Here is a 16228-nt window from a genome sequence, read left to right as displayed (position 1 = left end):
TAACGAAACTAACGAAGTTTTGACCAAAAACGATTGATTGTATTCGTTTCTTTCACAGTGCAATGCCCCACGGACATCATGAAGACCGAGAAAGGGATATTCTATTGGAACGCCACCAAGCACGGCATAATGGTGATGCTGAGGTGTCCGTACGGGGCGCTGGAGACGGAGAAAGATGGATTTGGAAAAAGAAGTTGTCTGTTGCTAGGCAACGGTAGTGTGGCTTGGGGAGAAATGGAGATTGACGCTTGCAAAGAAAAGGTAATGCCATTCAACGTGCTGAATGTGGTTCGAGAACAGTTTTATTAAAATAACTTGCGCGTGAGAATATTACCTTCATAGTGAAATTCATAAAAATATGAGGCTAATTACTGTCGATTGCTTTGCAGGGTTTTGTACAAGCCGAGCAGCTCACAGGGGAGTTACAGACCCTGACCAGGTACCCCAGCAAGGTGAATGTGGAGAATCTGCAACGGGCCACGGACAAGATAGAAACCATCGTCAATTATGCGGTTTACGATCGAAAGGTGAGGAAAGTGTCATTTAAAAATAGTCGTTATTAATTTACGATTCCTCCAGGCATACCTCAAGGACAATCGGGTTTAGTTTTGTATTAATTAAGCGAGAATTTAATGAGTCCCCGCGTTCATTTCTGGTTTTCACAACGAATTTCTCTTTAAAAACAATGCGTTTATTAGTGTGATATCTTACGTGAAGTAGAATGGAGGCAATTTTGTATGCAAGTGATTTCGCTATGAACTTCGTCGCCCTTGGAAGGAGAAAAATCACGATTGGCCATTCTTGTACGAATAGTGCAAGATCACCAGTTACCCTTTTTGTCCATCACTGAAAGAAAGATACCTCGAATTATCCTTTGGACTCGACAAAAACTAAATAGCGGATCTTTTACTCTCAGTGCCAAGGCAATTTGGCACTGATTCTGAATTGAACTGAGTACTGAATTCGCAATTAGCATCGAAGATTTATTTGGATTAATGGATTACTTATTAATTTTAGCTTATAGGAAATAAACAGTGTCACGTGTTTGAGTATTTATAATCTGTTTTAAACAGAAATTACTTGCAGTTTTATATTCATTTTGGAGTTTATTTAGAATTCGGAATGTTTATTTAGGGATATTAATGAAATGGTTTTGTGGTTTCAGCTGGCTCGAGGGATGCTTTCGGTCATCAGTAACGTGTTGGCAGTGAATGACAGCGTTATGGAAGCTGGAGATATGAACGGGACTACGAGCACAAGGTGAGGTGGCGTAGTTTTTAGGATTTAGGTTCTGCGGATTAGCGCAATTCAATTGTGTATTCATTTCGCTTTTTGTTTCTTTTCTGATTTTTACGTGTCGTGTTTTCTTTCTTGCAGACTGCTTCAAGTGATCGACAGGTTTGCTACAAAAGTGAGACTGTCCGGAGGAGAAACTCTCGCATTGAACACCGACAATATCGCCTTTAAGGTATCCTCGGTCAGTATGGGGAAAAGTCCACCCGAGGCAGCCAGTCCGATCAGTTTCGCAGCACCCAAAGACTGGCAAGAAGACAGCAAAAATCACGCCCAGACGACACCATTTCGACAAGAAGGTAGATTTACGGTGAGTTCACCTCTTCTATGGTTTCAGACGGAGAAAGTTTCGTCTCGGACTTGACCAATCCTCTTACAATTTCGATTGCGTAAAACCTCGGTTGATAGTATTAGTATTGATGGTGGCAAATGATGCAATAAAGGAAGCATATACATATACGTCAGCCAAAAAGAAATCCCATTTCATCTATCCACGCCCTTCTAATAGTCTCTAGTTTTGCCTTGAATTTACTCAACCCATCCACTTCCACAAGAACGGATGGAAGTTTGTTCCAGAAATCAAACACCCGTTGGCTGAAGGCAAACTTCCGCACATCAATCTTGCACCCATCCCTCCTCAGTTTGAATTTATGCCCCCTCACGTGAGTAGTCTGAGCAAGAGAAAGAATTCCACCAGCATTGACTCGCTAAATCCATTCAAGGCCTTATGCTCCTCGGTCAGATCACCTCGCAGATGCCTACTCTCCAGACGCTGCAATTTGCAGAACTGAAGCCGTTCATGTAAGAGCTCCCCTTTGTTACGCTCACCAATCTCGTTGCACTTCTCTGTCCTCGTTCCAGCAGCTCCACATTTTTCTTAAAATGAGCTCCCCACGCTCCTATTCAGTAAAGAAGTGTTTGCTGTTCCTCTTTGCATCCTTTGCCAAAGATTTCTCATAATCTGTAGTAACTTGCCTAACCTCCTTTGTGCGTTGATTGCAGACTACTTTTTTGTCTACCTCTCGAACGTGCTGCTGAAGAAAACAGGCATCCAATAAATCCGCAGAAGTGTTGCTAGTGTGCGAATGACCAATCCACAAGTTCCCGTCAATATCTGGAAAACTAAAATACCCCATTTTAAGACATTCATTTGGCCTATCAGAGCTCATTGAAAGTCGTTTCTCTTTCTTTCTTTCGCAGATGACCTACATTGAACTGCCGTCGTCAATCTTCATGAAGCGGTCATTCCTGATTAAATCGGGGCTCGATTTTTACCGAGTGAAGTTCGTGGCGTTCAGCAACGACAAGTTCTTTCGGTCTCCGAAGCAGACGTGTCGGAAAGGCGAAACGGACTACCAAACGGACGCAAGCACTTTGGAAGGTAATTTCAGCTTCGGTGTCTACTACGCATGCGCGATACACTTAAAAAATTATCGATTCTAAGTCTTCTTCGGAACTTTCAGGATTGAAAACTTCGCAATAGTTACGATTAATCTATTTGTTTTATTTCTTTCCTTCCAGATCGACCTGTCGTTCAGGCTAGAATCGATGACCTCTCCGTCACTAATCTCACCGATCCCGTTGTGTACGCATTCCGCACTCCGACCGACAGGAAAGTTTTGTGCGTATTTTGGAAGGAAGATGGTGAGTAGCGCACTTCAATTGCACATTTCTAGATGAATCTATAAAAGACCCCCCCCCGTACCTTCATTTTCTAAGGAAATGGCGACGAATAAACGCCTAGGCATGTAAGGCCATGAGTCGCTAGAGTATCGTGTCTGCAGAACTGTTTCGTGTGTACTTTGCCTCAAGCGCATGCTCCGTTTATGTTAATTTGAAGAGCGTGCGAACTACTTTTTTGCTTGTGCATCACTTGGTAATGCGTTTATTCCGCGTTAATGTGGCGATGAAAGACCCCACGGCTCGCCAAACAGGTTTCCGTGTCTTGTGGGCGTTCTTTGGCAAGGTGGTTTTTGTCGGCTGTATTTCACAAAGTAACGTAACTTCTGACGACTGTTTCGGCGCCAACATCGAGAGGTTATTTTGGCGACCGCGGAAACACTTCGGAGTTTACCGAAAAGCGCATATCGTTTGTGTATGCGTTCTATAATTAGGGGTTCGGTGCCAAGTGACGATAACCAAGCACACCCCCTGTTATTTTCATGAAAACTTCAATAATAATTATCTTCAAAGAATGTTTTTGAAACTGCGACCTCGCTTGACCTGTATGCATTCGTTAAGACGAAATGGGGATGGAAGAGTCATTGTAATATGTGACCCAGTAGCAGAAGATGCTTCACACCGTTAAGGTTTCCGTGATACCCCCCTTTTTGAAGGCGTAGAGCAACTCGTTATTAAAAACTGGTGGATCGCGTGCAATTTTTATAAAAGGTGCACGCCTCATAAAGGTGTTCCAATAATAATTATAAGTTGTGTATGTGGTTTCATCGTCTAAGGACAACTAAGTTTCTAACTTGTAGTAATTACTTTGTCGTACGAAGACGTAAAGCGTGAGTTTCCTGGCCCATGGGCTCCCCCTAGTGGAAAATTCTGTAAATAGCGGTGAAAAAGACAGGTCAAGATAGCATTAAAACAGGACTACAACAAATACTTGGGATTTGTCGAAAGAAGTCTTCGAGGCAAAAGATATGAAGCCTGCATTCAGCTATTTCAAGGCAAAAAATCAAAATGTGGCTGTAAAATCGCTAGATATTTCCAATGATTTGTCATCTTTGTCTGAGGCCGACTACCTTGCTAGCAGCTTTGAAGAAAGTTACAAAACAGATACAGCAGACGCAGCATGGAAGGTAACGAAATTTTTCCTCTCAACTACATTAATACACTAACAGTATTTGAAATAAACCAAGCCGAATTGTTGAGCACAATCCACAGTATGAAAAAGGACCTCACAAGAGGTCCGGATGGTATCCCTACTGTTTTATGGAAAAAATGTGGAACCACACTGGTAAAGCCATTACTTTACTTTGTAAAATTGTTCTTTGAGAGTAGAATCTATCCATCTCAACTAAAAAACGCTTTTGTTACCGCTGTTTACAAAAAAGGAGACCCATCCTCACCCAACAATTACAGACCAGCTTGTCAATTGAATACACTCTCAAAGATAATTGAATCCACTGTAATGAAGCAGCTTTTCAAATTTACGAAACTTAATCCGTCGGATTATTCTCACAGATTTATCAAAGGTCGTTCCACCTGCACAGATATCATTTCGTTTGTCTCGAATATATCCAGGCGCTTGACGAACGAGAAGTCGACGCCATATTCCTTGACTTAAGCAAAGCCTTCGACAAGGTAGTTCGTCAGAGACTAATTAATAAACTGCATCGCTATGGTCTCAGAGGACAGGCACTGAACTGGATCGCAAACTACTTGGAAGGTAGAGAAATGTCGGTGATATTTAAAGGTAAAATCTCATATCCTTTTAACCCTGAAATTGGTGTCCCACATGGTTCATCCTTAGGCCCGCTATTATTTCTTATCTACATCAACGACCTGCAAAGTACCCTTGGAGACTATCAAATCAAAATTAACATATTTGCAGCCGACATAAAAAATTTATGAAGTAATTCGCAATACCAATGACTGCATCATCCTAAACGAAGCTCTTCAACGAGTTATTCAGTCGCTGAAGAAGAACAAAATGGCAGTCAATGAAAATAAGTGTGAGCTGATGAGTTTTGCCAATGCACACAAAAAAAAAAAAAAAAAACCAAACTTCATTTTTCTTATTCTATCAACAACAAAGCAATCAAAAAAGCTAGTACAGCCAAAATTTTACGTATCTTTATTAAAGAATCGCTTTCCTTTGATGTTCATGTCTCAAACATTGTGAAGGCAGCTAGCAAAAAACTAGGGTTCCTTAAAAGAATTAACCGAAACGTCAATCAATTGGCACTTTTTTGAAAATATTCAAAAAAGAGCAATACAGTGCGTTTGCTTTAAAAGTGACCTTGAATACAATGAGAAATCCTACCAAGAGTGGTGTGTATTCTTTGGACTTCAAATGCTGGAAGAAAGAAGAGATGAAGCCGACTTACTCCTTTTTAACCAGCTGGTAAATGGTACCACGAATTGCCCTCATCTCGTCTTACAAATAAACTTCAACGCACCAACAAGAGCTTTAAGAAACCATCCACTGCTGAAACCATCCTATGCAAGAACAAATTATGGATACTACAACTTCTATAACAGGACTGCAAGATCAATGAACAAAGCAAATGTGGAGCTATTTGACACACCTGGACACTTCAAGAGGCAACTGAAATTGCTAACCTCATCCGTTACCTGAACCTTAAAATTGACTCTTGCAAGTTCTAAGGCTCTGATTGTGTAATGTGTGCGAAGAAATACCAGTGATCAACCTTTCTCCTCCTGTCTGTTCACTTAAACCTGACTGATCCCTCCTCTTTTTATTTATTTAGTTTATTTTTATCGGTAGATTTCAATTTACTGTTTTGTGTTCTCTTTATGTACATTTACTCTTCTCTCTACTTTGGAAATTTATACTCCATGCTCCTGCTTTGGAGCTATGTAATGATGCTTTGTAGCTGCACCCTCGGGCATGTTTGATTGCTGTTTTTATAGCTGTTAATAATAATAATAACCGAGAAGCAACTACTCCGGATCACCGAAGAATTCAGCAATGATATTAGGATGGAATTTAGTCCAGACAAATGCAAGACCCACGGATTGCACCAGGGAAAATTAGTCAGCCAAAACTACCAGCTGCAGAATGGTAAAGAGATCGAAGCCACGACAGAGGGACAGGCCTACAAATACTTGGGGATGATGCAGGCTCAGCAGTAACAGCACAGGGAAATCAAGGCCTGCCTGACCGAAATATAACATCGGAGACTCATAAGCCTGTTGAATAGAGGGAACACAGTTAAAGCCATAAACACCTATGCAGTCCCAGTGCTAACATACTTCTTCGGGGTCATAGATTGGACTAACACCGAGCTGGAGGATATCATACGAAAGACAAGGACGATGATGACCAAGAGTTGCAAATATCACCCCCCAAGTCAGCCGTGGATAGACTGACAATAACTCGGAAAGAGGGAGGAAGGGGCCTGATAGACCTCATCGAGCAACAGAAAACAGCGATTGCTAACCTGAAGGATTACTTCCAGAAACATACAGCAGCACTCCACCAGGCCATAAGAAAGATAGACAAGCGGTATACCCATTCAGCCTAAGCGAGGAGTCCCCTCCCATTCAGAAGGCACAAACGAAACTAGAAAGATGGGCACAGACACTCCATGGCAGACACTACAATGACCTCCATCAAGATCACATAGATAAAATTGCTTCCGATGCGTGGCTCACGAGCGGGACGCTCTTCCCCAAGACTGAAGGATTCATGCTCGCTATCCAAGACCAGGTAATCAACACCAGGAACTATAGAAAATACATCGCCAAGGAGCCCGGAGTGTTCGATGACACATGTCGACGATGCCACCTGGCCTCAGAAACTATCTAACACATCACCGCGGGATGCAAGGTGATCACCCAGACTCAGTACACTCATAGACATGACCAGGTAGCCAAGATAATATATTAGAAGCTAGCAAGGAATTACCGTTGATCAAAGAAAGTGTACTGTACTACAAGTACGAACCCCAGGCAGTACTAGAGACCCCGACCCACATGCTGTACTGGGACCGCGCCATAATGATGGATAAGACAATCCCGCACAACAGACCGGACATAACTCTTGTGGACAAGAAGGCAAACACTGGACAAGTACCCAACACTGGCAACCTACAGAAAACCCATGGGGAAAAAAATCAGGAAGTACACGAACCAAAGACAGGAGATCAAAGAGATGTGGCATATGCAACAAGTTACGACCATCCCGATCATCGAGTCAACCACCGATATGGTGCCAAAGACCCTACATAACAGCCTAGCAGCAATAAGTCTCCCAGCGAACACCTGCAGGATAGTCAGAGTTCCTCGACCAACAGTAACACCAGACATTACAACCACCCTGTGTACTTGGTAGCAATACCTGTCACGAGGTGGAACCCCCAATCAGGGAGAAATAATAATAAATGGCATACATTACTGAGTATCTTGTGTTTTGTATGGAATTTTTTTTATCAAAATGGTAGTGTTATTGAGACACAGCACGAGTTCGAGCAGGTCAACAGGCCAGCCCTCGCGGTAGCACAGTAGGATTCGAATCCCGTTAATGATGCGAGGAACTTTTATGGGCTTTATTCACCCCGTGGCTGAGTTAGTCGGTCTCAGATAAGAACAGCAAGGTTTCAAGAAAAGCGAGTTTTTTCGTGCAGGAAAAACAGACAAACCGACCGGAGAATGCATGCAATTTATGGACAAAATACATATGGGTGGATGGGATTGTTCTAGGGTACTCCTAATGTGACAAAAAAGAGTTATATTTTGGGCTACTGCTGTTAAATTAAAATTATTACTGTTATTTTATATTTAAGTTACAGAAGGCCATAAAGATTTATCAAGTCTACCATCCAGTGGCCGGGAGTGTGGATGCCCCTAGCCAAGATGGACGAGCCCGAAAGGACAGTACGGAGTAGAACAAAAAAGGAAATCGTATATTTGCATGCTCTTCCTCTGGGTTAGGGCAAAAGGATATTTGTTTAACTTAGGTTCCTAATTGGTAGTTTCGATTTTTTTTTTTTTTTTCCACTTGAAATTGCAAACAGTTAGGGTGTGGTCCACGATTTGTAAAAAGGACGCAGGAAAGTAATTTGGTTGATTTAGCTGGAGATGATACAGACCGGCAGGAACTGAGAAATGTTGCATCTTGGGTATCAGCTGCAGAACGAGGGAAATTATCAAGAGCATATTGAATTCTAGAGAGCTCAATATTAGGTTCTAAAGAACCTTTTTACAGGGGTAGTAAACCTAGGACTATTCCTAAAGGTTCAGCAAAGGTACGGCGCCTCCGTAGCCAGGTGGGAAGGAGCAGCAGTGCGTAGCACAAGCTTCTTGATTAGACCGGGGTTCGAGCCCGTCACCACCAAATACAGAGGATGCGGAAAGGTCAGGGAATGACAACCGCATATCCCGGAGCAATATGGCCTTAGTTGATAATGCTCCTAAAAACCAAACAAGCAAGCAAGCAGCAAAGGTACTTGGTCCCATTACAAAAGAGGGTGAAAGAGTGTTAAAAAGGAGAGTTGGTAGAAACTTCTGATGATAAGGTTGAGTTGAATTTTGGATATTTTAAAGGTAATTAACCAATCGACCGCTATATAGATAGTGTGGAGAAGACTGTATGGACCTTAGGATGTTAGAGATTAATAATTCCAGTAGATTTTAATGCCTCTCTGTCCCCTTTTGTGCTCTCGTAGATAGCACAGTTGGTAGAATCTGCCTTCCCCATACGTGGTGGAAAAGACCTGCGTTCAAGTCCCGGGAGGAATTTTTATGGACCTTTTTCACAGCGTGGCTGAGTTAATCGGTCTCAAGCGAGGATAGCATGAGTTTTTCTCCCTGAAACCCGGTTTTTCGTCACGCAAACAGAAAATCGGCCTTAGAACACACGCAATTTACAGACAGTATATACGGAGCAATATGAACTTAGTCGCTGATTCTCCCAAAATCCTACTACAACAACCCCCTTTTAGAACAGTGAGGTATTAGATGATGAAGGAGAAAAGAGAGAGGAATTCCTATGTTTATCTAGGTTGCAGTTGATGAATATGAGCGGATAGTAACATACAGTAGTAGTATGTGAGGAGTCAAATATTGACTTCACTTTGGCAAGCGCAGATAAGACAATCGACTTTTCCAACTTTGGTAAGCAAGGTGGAAAGTGGACTGTGCAGGAAGAATGGGAATTTAAAGTGGGTGAAGAATTGAAAAAGTGCAAAAGGCGATAAAGAAAACCATGAGGGCAAAAAAGCGTTTTGAAAAGACAGTACTTGATGCAATGGCGAATGGATAAAACGAGGAAGGAATTAACATCAGTTAGAAAGGAATGCCAGCATTACAGGTTTAATGGTACCGATAATACTTTATGGTACTACCAATGGAACTTTAAATGTTTGAATTTCACCGATGGTGAAATTCAAGGATTAAAAGAAGCTTGTAAGAAATGTAAAAAGAGAATATTTAAGAAAATTGCGAACGGTAAGATTGAGAAACAAGGTAAAAGCAACCCATGAAATATACGAGTTTAAAAACTATGATTTACGAGATTTAATTTGAGCAGATTTTCTATTCAGTTGTAAATGATCAGATAGAGTTTCTCTTGGATTGAATGAATCGATATTTTCTATTTTAAATAGAATTATGCCAATGAATGGAGTTCAGAATGAGGGTGAAGAACACTGAGAGGTAAGGCAATTTATCGGTTTTTATGTCCCTGAGGTTAAGGAATCAAAGTTTGAAATCGGGCACTTGAAAAATGCTGTAGCCAAAATGAAATTGCGAAAAGACTCTGGAATAGATTGAGCCTGCTGTGGCAGAAAGGTTTTGACAGATAACACCCAAAATCAAAATTATGCATAATAGTAGTTTATAAAGTGGGATATCCCCTATAGATTGGAAAAGGGCAAAAATTAAGATGTTAACGACTCCAGAAAAACTGATGAGATACATGCGATCGTTTAAGCCAAGAGTGAAAATATTCGACAATTACGGTGGCCTGCTATTATGAAAAGGGTTGTGCTACCAGGATGTTACAGATAGATTTTTCCAGTTGTAAAATAACAATTACTTTAACAAAGGGAAGTAGTTATGCAACGTATGAAAAGATTGTTAGTAAGGTAACTAACGGATATTCACAGGGTTCCGTTATGGGACTTGTGGTATGGTGCATTGTTATGGACGAATTGCTTAATCTCTATGATGCTGTGTATTTTGTCATAGCTTATACTGATGGCTGGCATTGATGGATGGATAATTTTAGAATGGAAATTGAAGAAAAGAATCAAGAAGTTGTGACTATTATTGAGAGTCACGTATGAAGAATAAACTTCAGATAGTAAATTAGCTATTTGCTGGTAAAGGGGAAATCATTCACAAAAATGACACGCGATTGTCAGAGCTTGTGGAATGCCTTCATGTAATGCGGAGAAGCACTCAGTAGTGTATTTAGATGAGAAGTTGGCATTTCTCCATCATGTTAAATACTTAAAAGAGAAAATGATAAGATCTCCAAGTTGAGAAGAATTGTCAGATAAATAAATCTGCAGCTATTGTCAATTCACTGCAGGATGGAGGTCTCAACAAGTCATATTGAGCGAAATGGACGATAATCTGCCACGCTGGTCCAGTTTAGATTAGAAGATCGACCGTATTAGCAGTCACAGGCTTGAACCCCGGTCTACTCAAAGAGCGTGTGTTATTGCACTCCCTCTCCTGACCACTCGGCTACCGAGGCCCTATCAGAATGCTGTATAATAGAGTTTTTGGCTTCATAGTAAGATATGCAGCGGTTGCCTGGGAAATCTAGTGCAAAATGTGGTTTTTGCCAAACATCTAGTAACGACACAGATATGCGTTATTATCAATCATATGAGCACGTGATTAGAACCGTGTCTAACAGTTCCCTTCAGATGTTAGCAGGAAGAATGTCTACAAGTTTGTTCGTGAGGATGAGGTCGCTAATTTATTGAAGGGAAAATTCAGAGAAAACATAGGATGTTGGGTGTTTTATCACTGATAGAAGGACATCAGAAAGGTACTGGAGTTGTAAGACAAGCTTTCCAGTTTCTACCTCAGTTGACTTTATGAACTATAGAATTAGATCATGGTTGTGTTTGGGCTAAAACATGACATCGTGACATTTTGTTACTGGACATGGACATGGTCCATTTCGAGCCAGGTTGTTGACGTTTGGCTTTTTGAGAATGGTAATTGTGGGTGTAGTAAAGAAGAAACAGGAATTCATTTCCTATTATACCGATGTTCGTATGACCTTAGAGGTTGGTTTGGGAGGAGTAGGAGTCGGTGTGTTGAGGAACTCTCTATTGGATCCAGTAAGTTATCTTGATCTCAGCATATATTTGTAAAGTATTGAAAAGAAGGAATATAACTCTTGGCCAATTTGCTAGGTTGTAGGGCTGACCACTTAGTGGTTAGGGACGGAAACCCCACAGCTGCGGGTGGTAGGGTGGGAGCTAATAGGCCAGACCTCAAGTGAAACCTAATTATATTTATATTTTAGGGTTTCTGTTTGATTGTTTTAAAATTCGATAATATGGAATATAAAATTTGAAGTGGATGAAATTTGTTACCACAGATGAAGATAGTTGCCTTTCTGTTGTACTACAACCTGCTCTTTTCCAGAGAATAACCAACGGTGTGTAGTCAGAACTATATTTTTGCTTTCATTACGTTCAAAAATCACTTTAACACTATATTCTGTAGCTACAAATAACGTTTGATTGCCATGACAACGATTTTCTCTTTCCAGAACGTGTATGGTCAACAGAGGGCGTTTCTACAAACCAAACCGATGATGTCACTGTGTGCATGTCGTCCCATCTCACAGCCTTCTCCGTTCTTCTAGTAAGTACGGCCATTTCCCCTCTTAATTACTTATTGTTGGAAATGAAAGTTTACCAGTTGTACACTGGTGTCCAAAAGTTAAGTCGTAGCCACGTTTTTCTTGTTTTTTTAATATAGTAATCCAGCTAGCATATTTTTCTTGACGTCCCAGATTTTATGATGGCATATTAACTTTGGACAGTGTAATTGTGTTCCTGAAATACGGAAATCTGATCAAATATTCTGGATCAGCAAATCTTTTGAAGCGATACAGTTGATCTTTCTTATGATTTGGGAGGGGGTGTTCGTGTTTCTGTGATAGATGAAGCCATGTGATTAATATATTTACGTTCTGACTGGCTTCGTTTTTTGTTTTTTTTAACCGACAGGATCCTACTCCGTATGAAGATGTTTCTGAGGAACATCAGCAGACGCTGTCTATCATTTCGTACGTGGGATGCGTGTTGTCCATTGTAGGATTGTCTCTCACCATCATCACCTACTCGCTCTTCAGGTATTCAACAGTTAATTTACAGGGCGATAATTTTAAATTAGAACCAATGAAGATGCCAATAACTTCCAATAAAAGAGTGCTAAAGGAATGAAATTGCAAATAGCATTCTTTATTCTGCGCTTGCGTCGCTATCTGTCGACAACCTGAACAATTAGCAATGTTCATGCGCATTCGTAATTGTTCACGTTGTCGTCATATGGCGACACCAAACGCAGAATAAAGAATGCGATTTGAAAATTTCATGTCTCTAGCACTCTTTTACTTGAAGTTATTCAGATTTTCACGTGTTCCCATTTAAAATTATCATCCCAGACTATTAAAAGTATTTTAAAATGTGTCTTTCCCATTTTGTGAGGGACAATAGACATAAACGTGTGTTTGTTTTTCTTTTCTTTCGTTGTAGATGTTTGAATCGCGACCACTCGGGGAAGATCCTTCTGAACTTGTGCATCTCCCTGATGCTGATGAACGTTTCTTTTCTTCTGGGGTCGCTCCGGCGGCCTGGTCCAGAGGGCGGAAGAGTATGTTTGGCAGCGGCCATCCTCATCCACTACTTCCTGCTGACCTCACTTTCTTGGATGTGCGTGGAGGCGGTCAACATGTACCAGCTGCTCATTCACGTGTTTGCTTCTTCAGAAACGCACTTCCTGCTTAAACGCTGTCTTCTGGCTTGGGGTGAGTAACGGCCCTATTCGAAACTCCTTCGATCGTTCATTCATTCCAGACGCATCGCATTTTATTCAATAAATAAATAAATAAAATAATATATATTTTTTTTTTCTTTGAAGGTGGACCGTCCATTGTGGTGTTTATTACCATGGCTATTGGATTTTCCCAGTACGATAACCAGGACAATTAGTACGTATCGCCATCTACTGAGCACATTTGAAACTATAACCTATGGTTAGATTAAATGTCTTGCTTAAACTCAGTAATTTTCCCTTCTAAACTTAATATTTCCTTGTTTTAATAGAGGTGAAAATTTAAACGTATTTAACTAAAATTTCTCTACATTAAAAATGCGATATTTTAGTTGGAAAATTTTCGAAAATTCGTGGAAAATTTTCGAAAATTCGTGTTCAACGTGTTACGCAAAAAATGTACCGCAAACAGGTGATGTTGTAAAAAACACCTGCCCACGGATATAGATAACGCACGCGGCTTCGTAGATAACGCGACGCTGAAGTAGAAACATGCAAATCATGTGTCAGGTGTCTGCAGATTCTGTAAATACGTCTAACCCCGACATAATGACCTCGGTAACTTCGAATGAGGTTTAATTGTTGGAGCGCATTTTTTAGGAGAAACTGAATGCGCAGCTGCATTTTGTGCAGTCTCCAACGCTGGCCCTTTTTTTATTTATTTATTTCTCTTAAAAGTTGTTACTAAATAAATAAATTTTCTGTTTATACTCCGGGACGACCACACCATCAGAGGAGTTCACAAGATAGAAAGAATACAAGAAACAGTGCCGTATTTAACAGTCACGGACTTAAATCATTTGAAAAGTCTGAAACACGAATCCACTTTATGATATTAATCAGAATTTAATGAGTTAATTTTTAAGTACGAAATTAAGTAATTGATGTGTTTCTACTAATGACTGACATAAATCAGTATATTATAAGCAGCCTGATAACAGTTGAACCATTAGTGTAATGAATAAAAGAGTTTTTAATAGTCTGGGTATACGTGATCAAATCCGGATGTAGTTTTTTTTTTCTTTTTATACTAACTATTCTATGATTATTTTGATAGAAAAAAATTAACGAAGTGATATAAATTTAAAAAAAAAAAACATATTACAGTACTCTGAAGGGAATTTCCGTACGTAACAAGTTGACCTTATTTGGCGTTACACAGGATAAAGTCAACTTGTTACATACGCTCTAACTTATTTATAATTTTTTTCGAATCTTGGTTGTTATTTTTTTTTTATTTATTTATTTTTGTTGTTGTTGTTTCAGTTGTATGCTGTCTCCGAGGAACCCATACATCTACTACATTTCCTTCCTTGGTCCATCGTGCCTCATCCTGGCCATCAACCTGACTGTTTTCATTATGGTCAGCCGAGTCCTGTTCGCCCCCCGCATGACCTCCAAGGCAGGGTGTCTGCGAGAAGGAGGTTCCCAACAGATGGTCACTGCCGCTCAAGTAAGAGGAGCGTTTACTGTCATGGTGCTTCTAGGCGTCACATGGGTCTTCGGTGCTTTCGCTGTGGGGGAGGCCAAGCTGGTGTTCCAGTACATATTCTGCATCGCCAACTCCTTGCAAGGTTTTCTCATCTTCCTGGTGCGTTGTCTGCATTACCCGGAGGCTCGCAGTGCTTGGCTGCATCTGCTCAGGACGGGCACTCTGAAGAAGTACCGAGGAGTAATGCCTCCGGGAGGATCCTGGTGCAACTCGAATTCGAGCAACAAGCAGAACGGACACACGGCCACGACGCGACTGAGAAGCGACAGTAGCGACGTCACAGGAACGGTCGTCTTTAACAGCAACTTCTGGGGGAAAGGGGATCGCAGAGACTCGTCCACTTCGTACAGCTCCCAACAACCTCTCGCTGCCAGAAGATCCTCCTCCGTTGCCATGGGAAATTCTCTCAAGACTACAAATATCCAGAAGGAGAAGCAGAGTTCGAAGGAGAAAAAAACAGCTCACGACGATCCGCATTCGGACTACATCAAGAGGCAAAAGTCAGAGGACCCCGGAGCGATTCCGTTTGCAGATGAACCCGAATCTCAGGGCAACCAACGCACGCGTCCATCCATGTAAGGAAAGGGACGCGTAGAACTTCTCACACGACTAGTCCTGCACTCATGTAGCAGCTGTTAACCATAGCTATGTGCCAAAGCTTCAGGTCCAGCTCGAGCAGCAACGCGTGGCAGCCCATTTGCTTTTTTATTTTCTTTTTTAGATGTGAAACGAGCGTATTTTTCAACTGCCTCCAAATTAATGTTCTGAGGCTGGATTTAAATCCTGAAGGAGCAGCACGCGTCCAGCGATTAACAAGACGATGCAGCCAATCGATAAGTTGAAAGACCTTCCATACGAAAAGAACTAGTTCCATTTGGCGGATAACGAGCCTAGCCCATCTCATTGTAAAAACGGGGCCAAATAGGTTTTGCGAATTCCAAAGAGAAAGAACATCCGCAAAATGAGCCTGTTTGAGCAAGATTGCTAATGTCGAAGGGGGAATGCGAATCAACGTAACCAAGAAAATCCTCGTTACAACTTTCCAGTATTCTCGATGCCATCAAGCTATAACTATCTTACTAAGGTAGTGATGAGTCCATTGTGTACATAAATCACTTTCATCAGTGTGTGCTCCTAATATTCGTGGTTTTAATGTCCTCATCTGCAGTATTAATTTGTGTGTTTACTGTCCCAAAGTTGCACAGTCTGAGCTCTATCATGGTCACCATTCAGAGAGTATTCGATGTTTTTAGATGTTTTACTTTTATGTGGCGTCTTGGTGTCAATAAATACATTTCGTACTCTGTATCAAGCAGTTGTAGAAATAATCGCTACCACAATGCATTATGCAACCCATTGAGATAAGATTTCAGTTCTCGTCCGCCCTTTAGAATATACACTATCTCCGGGCATGCGCAAATTACAGGAACAAATTTGATTCTTCTCGAAGGAGCATGCCTAGCTGTAACATAACAGAGCGGAAAATTTGGAAAAAAAAACACTTCACTGCAGATTAACTAATTTATGAAACATTTCTACCACAAGAATAATTCAAAGTTGGTGTAATAAGTACGTTTCAAGGCACTTGCCGGATCTTATCATCAGATCAATATATGGCTGAAAAATGTTACCACCCCATTGCCGTTAAAAATACTACTGCATCAGAAATCGAATTTAGTGTAATGTTATAAGTGTTTAAAAAACTGATTTTGAATTATTCAC

At 40.9% G+C, this 16228-nt stretch overlaps 1 protein-coding gene across 1 annotated transcript in view; it reads left to right on the top strand.

The window, feature by feature from the left end:
* The window catches only part of LOC150088922 (uncharacterized), a 75421-nt gene extending 59607 nt beyond the window's left edge, over positions 1 to 15814 (top strand). Inside the window, exons 7-17 of the mRNA XM_090370956.1 lie at positions 59 to 261; positions 390 to 527; positions 1166 to 1260; positions 1378 to 1603; positions 2494 to 2674; positions 2815 to 2937; positions 11726 to 11820; positions 12189 to 12313; positions 12717 to 12988; positions 13102 to 13171; positions 14281 to 15814. Of these exons, the coding sequence (XP_090227082.1) occupies positions 59 to 261; positions 390 to 527; positions 1166 to 1260; positions 1378 to 1603; positions 2494 to 2674; positions 2815 to 2937; positions 11726 to 11820; positions 12189 to 12313; positions 12717 to 12988; positions 13102 to 13171; positions 14281 to 15085 (2333 nt within the window). The 3' untranslated portion in view covers positions 15086 to 15814. The remainder of the gene's footprint in view (positions 1 to 58; positions 262 to 389; positions 528 to 1165; positions 1261 to 1377; positions 1604 to 2493; positions 2675 to 2814; positions 2938 to 11725; positions 11821 to 12188; positions 12314 to 12716; positions 12989 to 13101; positions 13172 to 14280) is intronic.
* Positions 15815 to 16228: the final 414 nt, after the last annotated feature.

This window comes from Mastigoproctus giganteus, chromosome 3, assembly GCF_048544385.1.
Source record: "Mastigoproctus giganteus isolate SK-2022 chromosome 3, ASM4854438v1, whole genome shotgun sequence".
NCBI classification, from domain to species: Eukaryota; Metazoa; Arthropoda; class Arachnida; order Uropygi; family Thelyphonidae; genus Mastigoproctus; species Mastigoproctus giganteus.
This window is presented reverse-complemented; position numbering and strand designations above follow the sequence as displayed.